Source organism: Lissotriton vulgaris, chromosome 7 (assembly GCF_964263255.1).
Source record: "Lissotriton vulgaris chromosome 7, aLisVul1.2, whole genome shotgun sequence".
Taxonomy (NCBI): Eukaryota; Metazoa; Chordata; class Amphibia; order Caudata; family Salamandridae; genus Lissotriton; species Lissotriton vulgaris.
Genome location: NC_141695.1, coordinates 129,250,167 through 129,266,611, shown reverse-complemented (window position 1 = coordinate 129,266,611; position 16,445 = coordinate 129,250,167). Strand labels below are relative to the sequence as shown.

Sequence of the window (16,445 nt, the reverse complement as noted above, 5' to 3'; positions counted from 1 at the left end):
CAGAGAGTGTTTTGGCACGATTTAAACTTAGGCCTAGCAGTATTGCATGTTTTTGGTGGGCTACAATTTGGGGTGTTCTAGATGTTTGGAGGTGGGTTGAGGGGTCTAGGAGCACTGCTGGGAAGGTCTAATTATGATTGCAAGTGGTTTGAACAAAATTCATAGTGCAAAAGGGGGGTTTGGGCCTAGTTGCAGAGAGCGTTATGGCACGATTTAAACTTAGCCCTAGCAGTATTGCATGTTTTTGGGGGCTGCTTGGGGGTGTTCTAGATTTTTGGGGGTGGGTTGAGGGGTCTGGGAGCACTGCTAGGAAGGTCTAATTTGGATTGAAAGTGGTTTGAAGAAAATCCATGGTGGAAATAGGGGGCTTGGGCCTAGTTGCAGATAGCGTTTTGCCACGATTTAAACTTAGGCCTAGCAGTATTGCATGTTTTTGAGGGGCTGCTTGGGGGTGTTCTAGATTTTTGGGGGTGGGTTGAGGGGTCTGGGAGCACTGCTGGGAAGGTCTAATTCTGATTGCAAGTGGTTAGAAGAAAAACCATGGTGGAAAAGAGGGGTTTGGGCCTAGTTGCAGAGAGCGTTTTGGCACGATTTAAACTAAGGCCTAGCAGTATTGCATGTTTTTGGCGGGCTGCTTGGAGTTGTTCTAGATTTTTGGGGGTGTGTTGACGGGTCTGTGAGCACTGCTGGGAAGGTCTAATTTTGATTGCAAGTGGTTTGAAGAAAATCCATGGGGGAAAAGGGGTGTTTTGGGCCTAGTTTCAGGGTGCGTTTTGGCTCGATTTTAAGTTAGGGCTCATGCCAGGTAGCAGTATTGCATGTTTTTGCGATGGTACTGTGGGGTGTTCTGGATTTTTGGGAGTGGGTTTAGGGATCCGGGATCACTGCAGGGAAGGTCTAATTTTGTTCTAAAATCGCAGTTTGCACTTAGCTTGAGGGGAAAGATCCGCAAAAAATTTGCCCATACTTACTAATTATTTCCTTGAAAAGGAGACTCAGAGTACGCACTTTCAAAATGATGCTTGTAGTACTGATGACTCTGAAACTGAAAGTGTTATTTTTGCTCTACACAGCGTATCTTACACTTTTTTCTCTGTGGTGTTTTAATATCACTTCCTGTTTTTCCATCAAAAATTACAGTCCGGCGTTTACCGTGTGCAATGGGAAAAACGAGGAACCTGGCTTACCAAAAGCGATCCGCAATTCCGCATCCGCCAGGCAGGCAGTGGACAAGGTGTCTTCTGATCACCAACATTGATCGTCGAAGCGTCAGATGGAATGGAGCAGTACCGCGAATAAGAGAAATGGCTGGATGGATGCAACTTCCCAAATTCAACAGGACAATAACAACATACAGTGACAGTATCCATCTTCATTTCTACTTATCTTTTAAGTAATGTTATTGCTGTGAACTTCTATGAGTGTAACTCTGTGCATTTGTTTGCTCTCTGCTTCAATTCATCCTTCCAGCCATTGTATACATTTTTCTTTGCTATTTTTTAAACTAATTTAATGTACTAAGTGGTTCTTCTCTATGAGGGCAGATAGGCAAGTGAAATTGCGTAATTACTGCAGCCCTGTACTGTCACATTGTTTCTTCATAGTTAGTACGTTATAGAAAGTACTACTTAGTTTTCAGTAACCTATCCATTTAGCAAACATATTCAAGCATGCAATAGTGCATGCACTTCCATTATCTCCCTTAAAAGATTTATGGATAGCTTCATATCCAAAGATTTGTTTATCTTCATTTGTTGTTTGTCCATGCTGTTTTTTTTAGTTCTCTCTCCACAAAACTCTCCCCACAAACCCCATTCCCATCAAATTTTCAAACCCTAACCCTCTTCCCCCGGGCTGTGTGGTTTTCATTGAGGTGTGACTAAATGACAACAATATTTCCACACAATTGCTGGGGAGGATAAGATGCAAGCAACCTCCTCAAATCAATTTTAAGGCAGCTAGATGAATCCTTGGTTGTAATTTTGGTTAAAAAGACAACAATGAGTATTTTAAAATAAATTCTGAATTTCATACCCACCATCGATTGGATCCATCGTCAACATCATCCTCCTACATGTCAAGAAGACTTGTTATGCTGCTGTGTCACTGTTCTTGTTGTAGCCATAATCATCCATGCAATTTCTTTTTCCCCATACTTATTTTCAGCATTGCTTAGGCTACAAATTTACTGTTCCTTCTAATACTCCTCTCATGCCACTCAATGTCTCATTTTTTTACTTTGTTTTTCATCTGCTGCTACTGCTAGTGTGGTACCTCTCCTACTAACACCACAACAACGGAATTACAGTCCTGGATGGATTTCATGGGCAACCGTAATCACCATTTGCTATGCAGCCAGCACTGTACCTAGCTCTATTCTCAAACACGAATCACAGGTAAGATAAGCATTTTGGGGAGGTAGAATAATGAGCTAGGACTCGGGGAGAGACTGACAGTAGTACTAGTAAAGTACTAGTAGGCCAATTGAATTTACTAACTATGTTAGTGGCACTTTTAAACATTTGTGGACGTTTTACATAATGCATGCTGGTAAGTTTGAGGAAACCAAACGTGCAGTAATCCACGCCCACCACCCCACAAAATATTATGAACGCGTACACTATGCTGAAGTATGTAAAATAAATAAAACTATATTACCATAACAAAAATAAACTAGTCCCAAAGACCCAAACCACCCCCCTCCTTAACCCAAACAATTGTCCATTTCATACGTCCTGAGAAAAGTCCCAAAGAATCTCCAACTCCTGATGCCCACCCCCCCAACAGTCTTTAAAAAAGGGGCAAGGGACACAGTCACTTCCGGCGGTGTGTGGACAGGCGGTCCCGCTGCTCTTTGCGCAGGTCCCAGATCTGTTGCTGCTGCTCCTCCACCTTGCACTCTAGGTAGTCCACTCTGAGGCATAGGCGGAGCAGGCGTGCCATCCAGGCTCTGGGGGGGCAGCTGCTGGTGTTGTTGCAGCTGAGAGGTGGCGGAAGGAGGCAGTATGACCACAGCGGCTGCTGGCTGGTTGACCCGGGGGCAAAGGAGGAGGAAGCAGCTGTTGCCACCTCCTCCTGTTCCCTTAGCCCACAGAAAGCGATATTCCACACAATGGCCTCCAGCTTCCGGGCCCTGGCCCGGACAGCCATCTCCTGTTGGGTGAGCTTTTTTGGAGCATCTATATGAAGAATGAAAGAAAAATACTGTACTCTTTAACAATAACACAAAATAATTCCACAGGAAGTTGTCTCATAGTAACACTAGCAATTTGCAAGCACAATATAACATTTTGGCATGTATCTTTCCGCCATTTTTGTAGGCCTGGAACATTAGTGGGAGTTTTAGGAATTCTACTACCAGGCAGCACTATGGACTCAATACATAGTCCGAGAGTCAGAGAGTACACCAGTATTCTTCTTTTTTCTCTAGTTTTGCAAAAGAAATTACTTGTACATGAACTTGTGGTAGTCACCATAATGCCAGCTCAGTCAGCTTGCACCGAAGAAAAACAGACACAAGCCATGATGACGCAGACTCGCATTACTTTAAGCAGTACATGCAGGTGGGGATAGGGAAGCTCTTACTTTTGTATAGGGGTGGCACTGGCTACTGCTCAATGTAATTTATATTTCACACTGCCCCCCCCGGGCTTTCAGTACTACAAAAGGAAAATGAAGATTATTCATTTCTGATCATGTATCCAGCCGATCACATGATCTCTTTGCTTATATGATGGATGACTTTAGGTGCTTTGTTGTGATAGATTGAGCGAACAACAGCGATAGTCCACTTTTTGGTACCCTTCTCTTGGGAATTTCCTACTTCCACTCATTCGATCCCAAAAATCCAAGTCACCGACCGACAATGGCGCAAACTATCCCCGGAAACTTGGGCCACCTCTCTTGCAGAGTCCACCCCTGCGCTTTCATCTGATCCCAATATAGCTGACAGCCAATTCAGCGACTGGATCACTTCCTCTCTGGATATATTGCTTCCGATAACTACCACTCGGAAACAACCTAAAAGAATACCACCAGCTCTATGGTACACTCCTGAGCTTAAAACTCTACGCCAAGAGTGTAAAAAAACCGAACGCTCCTGGAGGCGCGACAAAACAGCAACCAACAAGAACCTCTACTCTATTTCTCTCCTGAATTATAAAACTGCTATTCATAAAACGAAAAGCATGTTTTTTCAGGAGAGAATAGAGAAAGCAGGCTGCTCCAGTAAGGAAGCATACTCTATCCTTAAAGAGCTGTCTAAACCCCAAGGACAAGGAACGGGACCCACGACCGATTCTAAAGCCGATCTGGAGAAATGCCAGAAACTAGCCAACTTTTTCCACGACAAAATTAGACTAATTCTGGAATCTATCCCCCCCTCCAGCCCTGAAGAAAATATCACTTGTCCACACACCACCACCTGCCTGTCCACGTGGGGCCAGGTCACGGTAGATGAGGTGAGTAATGTGTTCAACTCTATGAAGAGCGGCTCCCCTAGCGACCCTGCTCCCCTCCGTTTCCTTAAAGAGGTAGCCCCTACTATCATTCCTTCCCTTACCCACTTGATTAATACCTCACTCCAACAAGGAACCGTACCCTCAAGCTGGAAGAAGGCAGTGGTAAAAGCCCTGCTGAAGAAGCCTACACTGGACCCCGAGAATCTGACTAATTATCGACCTATCTCCCTTCTGCCGGGAGTGAGCAAGGTCGCAGAAAAACTGGTCAATAGGAGACTTTCTCAGTTCCTAGAGACCAACAAGAAATTAAAAAGCTCCCAGACAGGTTTCCGACCCGGACAGGGCACTGATATCGCCCTCCTGGCTGCTGTAGAGGAGGCAAGAGCACTATTGGATGGGGGAGGATCAGTGGCAGTGATCCTCCTCGACCTTAGTGCAGCGTTCGATACAGTTGACCACCAACTTCTTATCGAAAGACTGGCTGGGGTGGGAGTCAAAGGTACAGCCCTATCCTGGCTTTCATCCTTCCTGGCCCAACGGTCCTACCAGATTTGGGAAAAGAACGCCCGCTCCTCCGAAATGCCCCTCCAATGTGGTGTGCCTCAGGGCTCCTCCCTGAGTCCCACCTTATTTAATATCTATATGTCCACATTGGAGGAGGTTATCACCCCTTTCGGAGTGAGCGTCGTCAGCTACGCCGACGACACTCAACTAGTGGTGTCTCTGTCCCATCCCAAGCAACAGAAAGCTGATCTGTTCAACTGCCTTACGCAGGTCCATCATTGGATGAACAGATCAGCCCTAAAACTCAACGGGACAAAAACCGAGGTCCTTATACTAGGCCCGGAAGGAGCCTCACTTCCCCTGGACACCTGGCCAGCCTGTTTGGGTCCACCCCCTGATCCTAAAAAAGAGGTGAAAAGTTTGGGTGTGTGGATCGATTCCGATCTCTCCTTCACCTCACAAGCAAAGAAGGTGGCAGGGACCTGCTTCGGCCTCTTAAAATCCCTGAGGAAAGTTCTGCCCCTTCTCCCCCCTAAATCTCAAAAACTTTTAGTCCAAGGTCTCATTATATCGCGACTGGACTATAGCAATGTGATTTACCTGGGTGCCCCCGAAGCGACCCTCACCAAACTACAGATAATTCAGAACTCGGCCGCCCGGATCATTACTAACACCCCGGCCAGATCATCTGCCAAGCCCGCTCTTAAACTTCTCCATTGGCTCCCCATAAGGGAGAGAGTCAAATTCAAAGCCCTATGCCTTGTTCATAAAACTTTGCAGAATCAAGGCCCTCCTGTTCTTAGCAACATTATCACTCCCTATAGGAACCCTAGGTCCCTCCGCTCCAATACAGAAAACTTTTCCAAAATCCCTAGATTCAGGAAAACCCGAGCAGGAGGTAGACGCTTCTCAGTACAAGCCTCCCGACTTTGGAACTCACTTCCCCGTAATCTACGTCTTGAACCTCAATATCTGCGCTTCAGGAAACTGTTAAAAACCCATCTTTTTCCCTAAATCTGTACCCCCCTCCCCTCTTTTCTGCTTCTGTTCCCCCCGTCGACCTGGTGAATTCATGGTTCTTTTAGCGCTGGGATACCCCCGGGTGACTATCGCGCTTTATAAAAATAAATAATAATAATAATAATAATAATAATAATGATTGACACAGCAGAAAGAAAATTATGAACATAGGGAGTGAGTGTGGTAACCATAATTGCCGGAGGAAGGGACTTGACTTGATATAATTGTCAACTATGCAATACATACACAATATATGCTGTGCTTGCAAAGTAAACTACTGTACTGTTACTTTAGGCAAGAGAGAGTTTCTGAACAATCACAACTTCTTGTATTTGGATTTCCTCTGCTTTGCTATTCTGGCACAGACATGCTGTTCAAACAAAGTAAAACTCTTCATGCACTGAGCGTCTGCTCTACATACACCTCTGCTATCTATGAGGAAGAAGATTCCATCCAGGCTTCCAAAATAAACGTCTATCAATCTACTTAATGTCTCAACTTTACCAACTTTACTTTTTCTCAGCAACCAAATAACACCCTTTTAATTTTTTTTGGTAAACCACTGTCTTGACTTGCATTTGAGTTTCACCTAAATGATATATTGCAATGCACACCACACATGAATTTTCTGATTCACCCACACAGGCAGTCATCTTTTCTTTCTCCTCCAACCATCCTTGCTTCAAGCAGCCATGCATCTGATCCCTTCCTATCAGGCACCTCTGCCTGCATTAAAAAAACACGTATCATTCTTTACAGTCATAAATGTTACGACTCGCTCATCCTTACATTCACCCTAAGTTCTTTTCCTTTTCATTCTTCACACCCCTCAAGTTCATCTGATATGACTTGGCTTCACAATAAAAGTTTCCCAGCTGATTTGAAGTCAAATAGAGGGGGCCATTGCTTACTTGAGAACTACCGCTGCTAAGGCTATTGCTAAGTCAAGGGTGACTGTCTTCTCCGTGATTGGCAAAAATGTTGTTCTAAATTAGTAACTGATCTTAAAAGTACAGTGTACTTGTAGTAGTGTACTGTCTACTGTACAGTACATCATACACTCCTTTCCGAGCCTACTCTAAAATGTCAATAAGTAAGGAGTGTAATAACTTACCACCGTCCGTCGCTGCTGAGCTATCCCCGTCAGCTCCTCCTGGTGACACTTGTGGCGCCGCCGCATCCGCCCCTGGAGTGAACCCCTCTGCGCTGCTGGTCCCAGCACTGGTGGTGGGAAGTGCCGCATCTGATGTTGTGATGCCTAGAAAAACATGTCATATTTTTAGATGCCATACACCACCCTCTATTTCGTCTCGTAATGGAAGAGAAAATGTTAATACATATACAATTTTTAAATATTGGGACTGAAGAAAAGTCATGGTTTTGGGGAGGGTGTTAACTTATATGCTTTGCCATAACATGCAACACTTTTTGGCACAACTGATGAATGCTTGCTTTTTAACATGCAACATTTTTCTAATTACAGACAGAACTAACTACTCCTCATCACCACCAGGACGACTTGAAGTTCCAACAAGGTGAGGGCTCCCGAGTCCCGCATGTTTAATTCTGCCTGAGGTATGTGGAAAGTCGAACTGCACCTATCATCAACAATGTCCTATTTCTCTTGTCCATACTTATGTATGTGCAGAATAGTCCTTGAAACACTAGTGGCATGGTATGTGCTACTATCAAATCAAAAAGCCAACTGCAAGCTTATTCTTGGTTGACATTGACATTTTGTTGTTGGAAATTGTCAAAGCACTAACATTAAGAAGACTGGAATACACAGCAAGGGCAACCCAGAGGTTTTTGTTTAATACTGTTTGCCGACTGGGCAAGTTTAGCTACCTACACAGATCAATTCATAATAATAGTAAATAGTAGTAGCACAGAGAATGATGGTAGAAAGGCAGGATAAGAATGTAGAAACAGTCCACAAGAAGATCAAAGACTACTTTGTAAAAAATAGAATTAGGAAACAGTTTGGAATGAATAGGAGCTGTAAAAGTTAGGGAAGTATAATTACATTAACAACAGAACAACTTACTGGGGCCAGCAGAAGAGCCTGCAGAGGAGTCTGGGTGTAGTCTTCTTGCCCCTGGGAGGTGCTGAATGTGAACATGAAATAAACACAAACGTGGATGATTGTTTTTTAAAAATCTTTGATTTCTTTGACGCCAATCTAAAATTATCTCGGGAAACAAATTGCACTACATGTATTGACATGTATTGACCTATCTGATCTGGTCAACTAGGAGGATACTAGTACAGTATTTCTGGATTTGCAGACCGTCTACTTGGAGTTATGTAAATCACTGACTAAACCAACAGCAAAAAGGTTCTACTACGACTGCCAGCACTTAGCAGCACGCGACGTGACAGACACAGTCCGTCATCATGATTGCAGACCAGTAAAAAATGTCCTACTACTAATAACAAGTCATAATATAGTGAACCTATCAATCCACCAGTATCTCTTCTTCTTAGTGGCAGCAGGAGTACAAAGGAAGGACTAGACTTGAGTCTCTAGTCTCTCTAGCATTACGCAGTTCTGTAAAGTACTACACTCATACATATTCAGGCCAAATGAGCACAAAGTTACAAACAAGTAAGCATAGTAGCAACGCCACTGAGGAGGAGCAATGACTGTAAAACAAGATGGCCACGCCCATTGAGAACCACGTGGGTAAGTTTGCGCGATATTTCCCCTGCGAGCACGCAAAAACGCACGCGACCACGTAATCGCGCCTCGCGCACAACGAGAGCATGCAACTAGCGCCCGGAAATGGAAATACGCAACGTGAACAATATGGCCGCGTGGGTAACTTTACGGTCGATGCACTGCAAGCATCCTGCGAACACGCAAAAAGCCCCGTGAACACGCTCCCAAAAAAATCCGCAAATTTGCACGTATTCGCGGATTTTGCGGATCGGGAATTTGCGCATTTCGCCCAAACTTACAATAAATGGTTATGCGTTCACCATTGTTGACTTTTTAGGAGTGTATCATTTAGAGTTTTTATTTCATCTGGAGAGGAGGTCTTCAAATATAGTTGAATGTCATCAGCATACATATAGTAATGGATGTTAGAGGGAATCAGAATATCGGAGAGCGGTTTCATAAAAAGGTTGAAATGAGTGGGTTGAAGTACAGAGCCTTGAAGTACTGTAAGGATGACATTGATTCTTTGGGTTCGGTTCTATGAGAAAGAGGCAAACCAGTTTAAGACAGGGCCCAAAATTCCCATCCTATGTTTAAGAAGAGTAATTAGGTTTTCTTGTTTGATGGTGTCAAATTCTGAGGAAGGGTCAAGAAGGATCAGAACACAAGGGACATTTTGATCAAGGGATCTCAAGGCATAATCAACAATGTGAGTTAGTGCTGATTTAGTACTGTGCCCTGCTCTGAAACCCAATTGGTAGAAGTCAAGGAGTTGAATGTTCTCAATATTGTTGCAGAGTTGTGTGTGGATGCATTTCTAAAGCAGGTTAGCTAGAGTCATGACGCTGGTGATCGGAAGGAAGTTGTTAGGATCAGCTAAATAGCTGTTGGGCTTCTTTGTGATGGTAGCGACTTGACCCGACTTGAGGCAATCTGGAAACCTCCCATTTAAGAGGGATTCTTTGATGATCCGAGGCCACAGTAGGAGGATGGTGGAATTGAGATCTTTAAAAAACTTTTCCGGTAGTGGATCACTGAAGTGATTGGCAGGTTTTAAGGATGTCATAGATTGGCACAGCTCCATGTCATCTGGAAGAAGAAATGTATTCTATGTTACGTTGTTTTTAGTGGTGAAAGTTATGTGGTAGGAAGGTGCCCCTGCCGTAGGTGGCTGAATGTCCCCAGGTGAAAGGAAAAGCTTGATTTTAATCAGGGTATTCCGTAGGTTCCACTGATAAAGTAAGGGAGTTCAAAGGGCACAGATTTGGAGTGGTTAGTTGCAGCTCAAGTTCAATTTTCCTTGCCGTTTCAGAGAAGTGTGCTGAGAATTCCTCCCCACTAGGAAAAGAGGTTCTATGTGCCACGCTATGGGTGGTAGAGTAGTTAGCTTGCAGTTTGATGATTTCGAAGAGTTTCTTGGGTCTGTGTTTAGCACTGTCAATCGGAGCCCTGAAATGGTTTGTTTTAGTATTGGGAATACGGTAGTTGTATGTGTTTCTCATCTGCCTTAACAGATTGAGGCTGGTAGTGGAGGGAGAGTTTCTCCACAGTCTCTCTGAAAGCCTAAGTTTGCGACGTTCATCATTTGAAAAGCTATTAAATCATGGTTTGAAATGTTTGATCAAAATCCTTTTGAGTTGCTTTAGAGCAATAGAGTCGAAAATACGAGCCATAGAGCTAATGTAGTGATCAGTCATGTTACCCAGATTGGTCATGTTAGGGGGTGGCTGAAGACTATTCTTGCTAATGGATGTTAGATCCCTGATGTTGATGTCTCCCAGGTTACAAGATAGTTGTTTGCTTTTATGTCGTTTGCCCGGTCTATGCATGACCTTTTCTAGTATGAGGGAGGATATTTGGTGATGATCTGACCAGTCACAAGGTAAAATGTTGTCAAGTTGAATGAAGTGGTCTTTAACTATAATAAGGGCAAGGGTTGCCCCCTTGTTGTGGGAAGGTTACTTGCAGACCTAGGTGAAATAGAGGTAAGAGAGGAAGGCTTTAAAGGAGCATATTACAGGATATTCAGGGTTTTTCCAATGAAAGTTAAAGTCTCTGCGGAAGATATGGCTGTGTTGGTCCGAGCATGAGGTGATGGACTCTCTCATTTGCTTGATGAAGTGAAGATTATCTACTGGTGGATGATAAATAGTGTGAAACACACAGACAATCTTGTCGTTTTTCCATATTTTGGTGACTAGTTGCACAGAGAGACATCAGAGCATTTTGAGTTTGTTTAAATATTAGACTTGAGCTATGTATGCAAGCAATGCCCCCTCCTAATTTGAACAGGTTGATCGCATTTGATAATGTCATAATCAGGAGGGATTAAGACGTCAAGAATTGGGGAGGAGGAGTCATTGAGGCAATTTTCAATGAGGATCAGGTGGTCTAAGTTTTGCGAAATGATGAGTTCCGAAATATCTGCTGCATGTTTCACAGCAGATCTGCAGTTGAGAAGCAATGATTTCATGTGTGAGTTGGTAATGACTGCTTCACTGTGAGACGTGGTGATCTGAAGTAGATTATTCTTATTCACTAGGTTTGCTACCAGGGTCAGAGGAGATAGTTGGGATGTTGGTTGTAGAGTCAGAGGGGTAAAATCCAGAGCCATTGCACAATATAAGAAGAGCAAGGGTGTTGTCATCCAACATCTGATAGAAAAACCTAAGGGGCCTAGACTGATGGTTTGGAAGACGCTGGGTTCTCCAGAGAGGGCTAAGTAGGTAAATGAGAGGTGACAGTTCATCCCCGCAGTGATTAGCAATTAGAGGAGGACTGGGTTGGTCGGTCCCCAGGGAGGGATAACGTTTCCCAAAATTCTCCAACTTCAGGGAGAGTTGTAAAAGGGTCTGCAGGTTATCTTTCACAGTAGGAGGATCCTGCTTGAGGTCAGCCATCTTCTCCTCAATGTAAGAGAAGCTATTGCAGTCAGTGCCCAGCCTAGAGTACAATAACAAGTAAGTAATCCCTCACAACGGTCTCAGGTAGATGTAGAGCCCCTTCTGAGATTGGATTTAATGTCCACAAAGGAGTGAGGACTGGCATAGAGAGTAGTAGGACTCAATGTAGTAGGATGCAGATATAATTCTTGAATAGGATTGGCGGTGGGCAATTTGATGTTATCCAATGAGATGGGGAACACACTTGGGAGGAGATAGTAAGCTCGGTAAATGGGAGAAGTAGTGGGGAAAGAAGCTGGGAACAGGCTCTTAAGTTGATAGTACAGGAGCCAAGGTTTAGAATATCTGGGTTGTAAAGGATAGGTATGCGAGTATTGCACTCACCCTCCGTGAAGGCTGAATGGACAGACCGATTCATAGGGAATGAGGGGGAAGCAAAGCGGGAGGAAAGAGAGGCTGAGGGTACCAAAGGTTCAGCCTTAGTGGGAAGACTGATATGATGATGACTAGCAGGATTTGAGTTATTAAGATTATTTTTAATCCTCCTAAATATTCTGTCAAAGCCCTTGAGATTCAGGTGAGAGGCTTTATTGAGGATGTTAACATTATTGTATAGGGAGATGGTCAGTTCAGCATGAAGGACAGCGGTTTGGAACAAAGTAAAAAAAGATAGAGCTTTTCTCCATTGTGCTCTTCTGGTAGTGTAGAAAATGAGGTCACTAACCACTGCACCCTTTGCTGTGGAATACTAGGTGTCAGTTTAGCATTTCTGGACATCTTTTAAGCAGATTGTGCTTGAAGGACTTTGCCACTTTCTTCGAGAGGTGGGGGTAGACAATCTTAAAAGCATTCAGTCCTACCTGAACAAGGAGCTCAGATGAGCTATTAGTAGGTTGAGCCAAGGCATTAGCTAGTTGTTGAGCTGACATTTCAGGGTAGTGCGAAATTGCACCTTCACAAGAGATCAACAGCACTAAGGATGATGACACCAGAGGGTAGTGAAATGCATCAGAGTAAGCTACAGAACAGAGAAAGGATATTATAAAAGCATTATAAATAGAAGGAGTTCTAGTGTGGAGAATTTCAATGAATTCTATAGTCAAGTTGGGATAGCATTTCAATGAATTCTATAGTCAAGTTGGGATAGCACCCACAGCTGGAAAAAGGGTTCAACCTCTTCTTAAAAAATTGAATTTCGTGCAAATAAGGCCCGCACTAATTTATCTTAAAATGTTGCACTGTGAAAGCACTTTATACGTAATCAATTTTTTTAAAGACAGCCCTGAGATTTAGGAAAAGTATGGAAGGTTAATAAGTATCTTAATGAATTGTACTATGGCTCTTGCATGAGCTGTGATAGGGTACATCGCAATCTACTGTTTTATATCTAACTGTTTTTAAATTATGAACTGATTATATATGTGTTACCTTTTTCTATGTACTTTTATGACTGATTTTACCTTCAGTCGAATAAAAAAGTTTTGAATTGAATTGAATTGGGTTCAACATCATGTGTGCAATCAGCAAGCAAATTGATGGTAGTGAAAATGAAATTATTTGCTTACCTGTCCCACATTTAGGGTGAAAGATTCTCCTAGATAATTGTGCTTCTACTATAGATGTTACCAGTATTAGTACTGATCAGTTTAATTGCTTTTCAAGAGCTCCTCTCATGGCTATATTATTAGGTCCAAAAATCTTTGCTGTAAGCTGCTCGGTTCCCGAGAGGTGATCTCTGACGTTTGGCCAGGAAAACTTGGAATGCAGCTGATGAAGCACCATGCTTTTATTGGCAGAACTTACCCCTTAGGCCAACATCTTTTTATAAGGAAACATTGTTTTAGCATTTGAAAATGGATAACACATTTCGATGCAACATGTCAGCCCTACTGGATCACTACAAGAATGATAAGTTATGCACAATGACATATCATGTTGTTCATCCTCTTTGATGTTTACAGAACTTTCTTAATACAATGGCATTCTGTATATTATGTTATTGTTATACAATTCCAAGGTGGCCAACCAATTGCTCCTAAACGTGGCATCCATTTGTGCTGCTTAAGTAATCTTAAATTATGCAAAAGCCCATCCCTGTAAGACTGCTCACTGTAATCTTTAAATTGTTACTAATTTCCTATTGTAAATACTTGCACAATGCCTATAGGTGTTGTTCTACTTTTATTCTCTTGATGTACTTGTATAAGCTTGTCACATGTGTGTGTGTGTTTGTGAATATTTTATTGCAATTGGTTTGAGGGGATGCATTATGAGTTACTGGTTGCCTAAATTCACTAATGATTAAATAGACAATTTAGGGTTGCCACAATGTTAGCAACTCATTGCATGATGAAATCAGGCATTCATTTACCATGCATGCCTTTACAACGCTGTCACTTCTTTGACTGTGATGCTACCACATGTTCCATTACCACACAATTTATTACGACTTGCTTTAGGGGAGCACTGGACTTTGGAATAGTATAAATTACTGTTCCACCTGCAGTGGGAGTGTGAGAAGCAAAGGTATTGGACTTAAAATACGCTTTCCCTAAAGCAAGTCATTGTAATGGCTTGTGTAGAAATGGAATGCATGGTGGTAGTGACTGTGTTTTTAAGGAAGGTCATGTTCTGCCTGATATTTTTGCCTCACCAGACTTAGACATTATATAAGCTACTTCAGAGATGAGTGACTGTCAAAAATATCCTATTTAATCTTCAAAGCATAGCTTGATCAGGTCTTTGATACTGATTTCCGGAGCTCTTGGCTCATGTTTTATATAGTCCTTATTGGAAAGTGTTGCTCCTGAAGTTTGGTCTTACAGGGAGCACAGATGCTGCTTCTTCTGCTACCAGCAACATTTGTCACATCTGTCCAACTTTTTATTTTCCAGTGAATTCAAGGTTTGTCGATTGATGAGCTACTTCGAAGAAGTATTTCTAGATTCGATTTTCGGAGCTTTAAGAAGTAAATTCTATTGAACCAGACACTTGTCATTTTTTAAGCTAAATGTCATATTTCCAAAGATCTGGTCTTACCACTAAGACCATTTCAGTTAGGCATCTATAGATTTTCATTATATAGGTGAGATGAATATTGTTCAGTCTCTGTGGAGAAATGTTGCAGACTTCTGCATGTATCCTTCTGTCAACAAACAATAAACAATAAAGGAGAAAGTCCCCCTCCTGCATTAATGAAGACGTCTTACCCTGTGGTCTCTTTGAATGATAAGGGTGTAAAAGATAACACATTAAATAAGGGTAAGGAGTTTCCAAGGTTTTGTAAGACTTTCACAGACCAAACACCTCAAGCCTACATTTCAGACAAAATATGTATAAGACTGCCCCTGTGGTAGAGACACCTTCACAATTTAAGTGATATACAGAAACTAGTTATAGCTGGTACTTCTCACTCTTTTAAGTGGCCTTTAATAATATATTGGAAGGTTACAGTTAAGGGTCCTCACCCTGAAGACCAAAGCATTAGGTATCACTTTGTACAAAAGGTGATGAGTATGTGAAGATTGATGGTGTGGATTTATACATATATCACTACTGTTCAGTCAATTATTCTCAGCACATTGAGATCAAGAGGAAAGGAAAATAAAAATAACATCTATTTTGAGGCACCTACCAGAGCGATAAAATGTAGCTGCCATGTAGATACAGTTGGTCATCTCCCCAACACATTCAACAAATCCATCCGCCTCACAGGTCAGGGCACCAGTCACAAAACAGGTGGGGCACTTCACACCATTCAGAGTGTTGTTTTTGGGTGGGACTGAAAATTGCATGAAGGGAAAGCAGATCTCTGTTATTTCTTAGGTTTTCCATACACCTGTCTCAATATGCAATATATGTATGTATATAACTTTATTCAATATATAATATCATAAAAGTATAACAGCAATTTAAAACAAGTTAAAAAGAGGATAGAGGAGAGAGACAGCCCTTTGTTATTACATTCACACAATATGTAAAAAAATATATAGCGTAATCAAACCTAAAAATTTGATGTATACAATTGATCATAATAAAAAATACTAGACATGAATTTAAAAAGTGGTTCATCATAAAAAACAGAGTACAGCCCGATGGAAGGTGACAATCTACGGATCCACGGCCTGGACCTGGGTTACCCTTGAAAGCTTCTCAACCAGGCGCAGCCCAGCTACTTGGCTGTCCCACACATCACACTGGGGATCGAGGTCTCAGATGTTAGGATACGCAGTGCCTCCCTATAGTTTTTACATCCTAAGTTGGAACAGACGAGTTTCAACCATTTTCTTCTCGCCTCACCATACACTGGGCAGGCGAAGAGAAAATGAGATTCCGTAGGGGAGGCACATCCCGGGCACCTTGTGTCACTCTCCCTCGACTTCCTCCGGCCTGCTCTGAAATCATTCAGTGGGAGGGTACCAAACCTAAACTTCAGATAAAGTGCCCTATCTTTCGGGGACTCAATAAGATCCAGGAAGGATTCTAGTTTAGGTACAGGCTTCACATCTAAAAAAATTCCGCCAGGGTACCGTGATTCTGAATTCTTGTTGCAGCTACAGAAAACCGGTCTCAATAGGCCTTCTTTACAACCTGTTTAGACGGTGGGTTCTGGCTCACCCAGGCCTCTCCCAATCCAATGTCCCCCACTAGCTGTTTCAACTTGGATAGCCAGGCTATCTTATGTCCTACATCTAGTTGAATCAGCTCAGTCAGTGCAGAGGCAAAGTGACATAGTTCCGGGGTCTTTCTGAGGCGTGTCCAAAACAGTAGGGGGCACAGCCTTGCCACCTCATTTATTGGATGTCTCCCGAGATCATAACAGAGCGGGACTAATGGGGTCGATGGAGGGAGCGAAACCAGATCCCTAAAAAACTTGATCTCTGATCTTAAGTCTGT

At 42.6% G+C, this 16,445-nt stretch overlaps 1 protein-coding gene across 1 annotated transcript in view; it reads right to left on the bottom strand.

The window, feature by feature from the left end:
- The window catches only part of LOC147700984 (phospholipase A2 inhibitor and Ly6/PLAUR domain-containing protein-like), a 51,742-nt gene that overhangs the window by 15,625 nt on the left and 19,672 nt on the right, over positions 1–16,445 (bottom strand). The window contains exon 4 of the mRNA XM_086929286.1: positions 15,184–15,330. Within this exon, the coding sequence (XP_086785412.1) occupies positions 15,184–15,330 (147 nt within the window). The remainder of the gene's footprint in view (positions 1–15,183; positions 15,331–16,445) is intronic.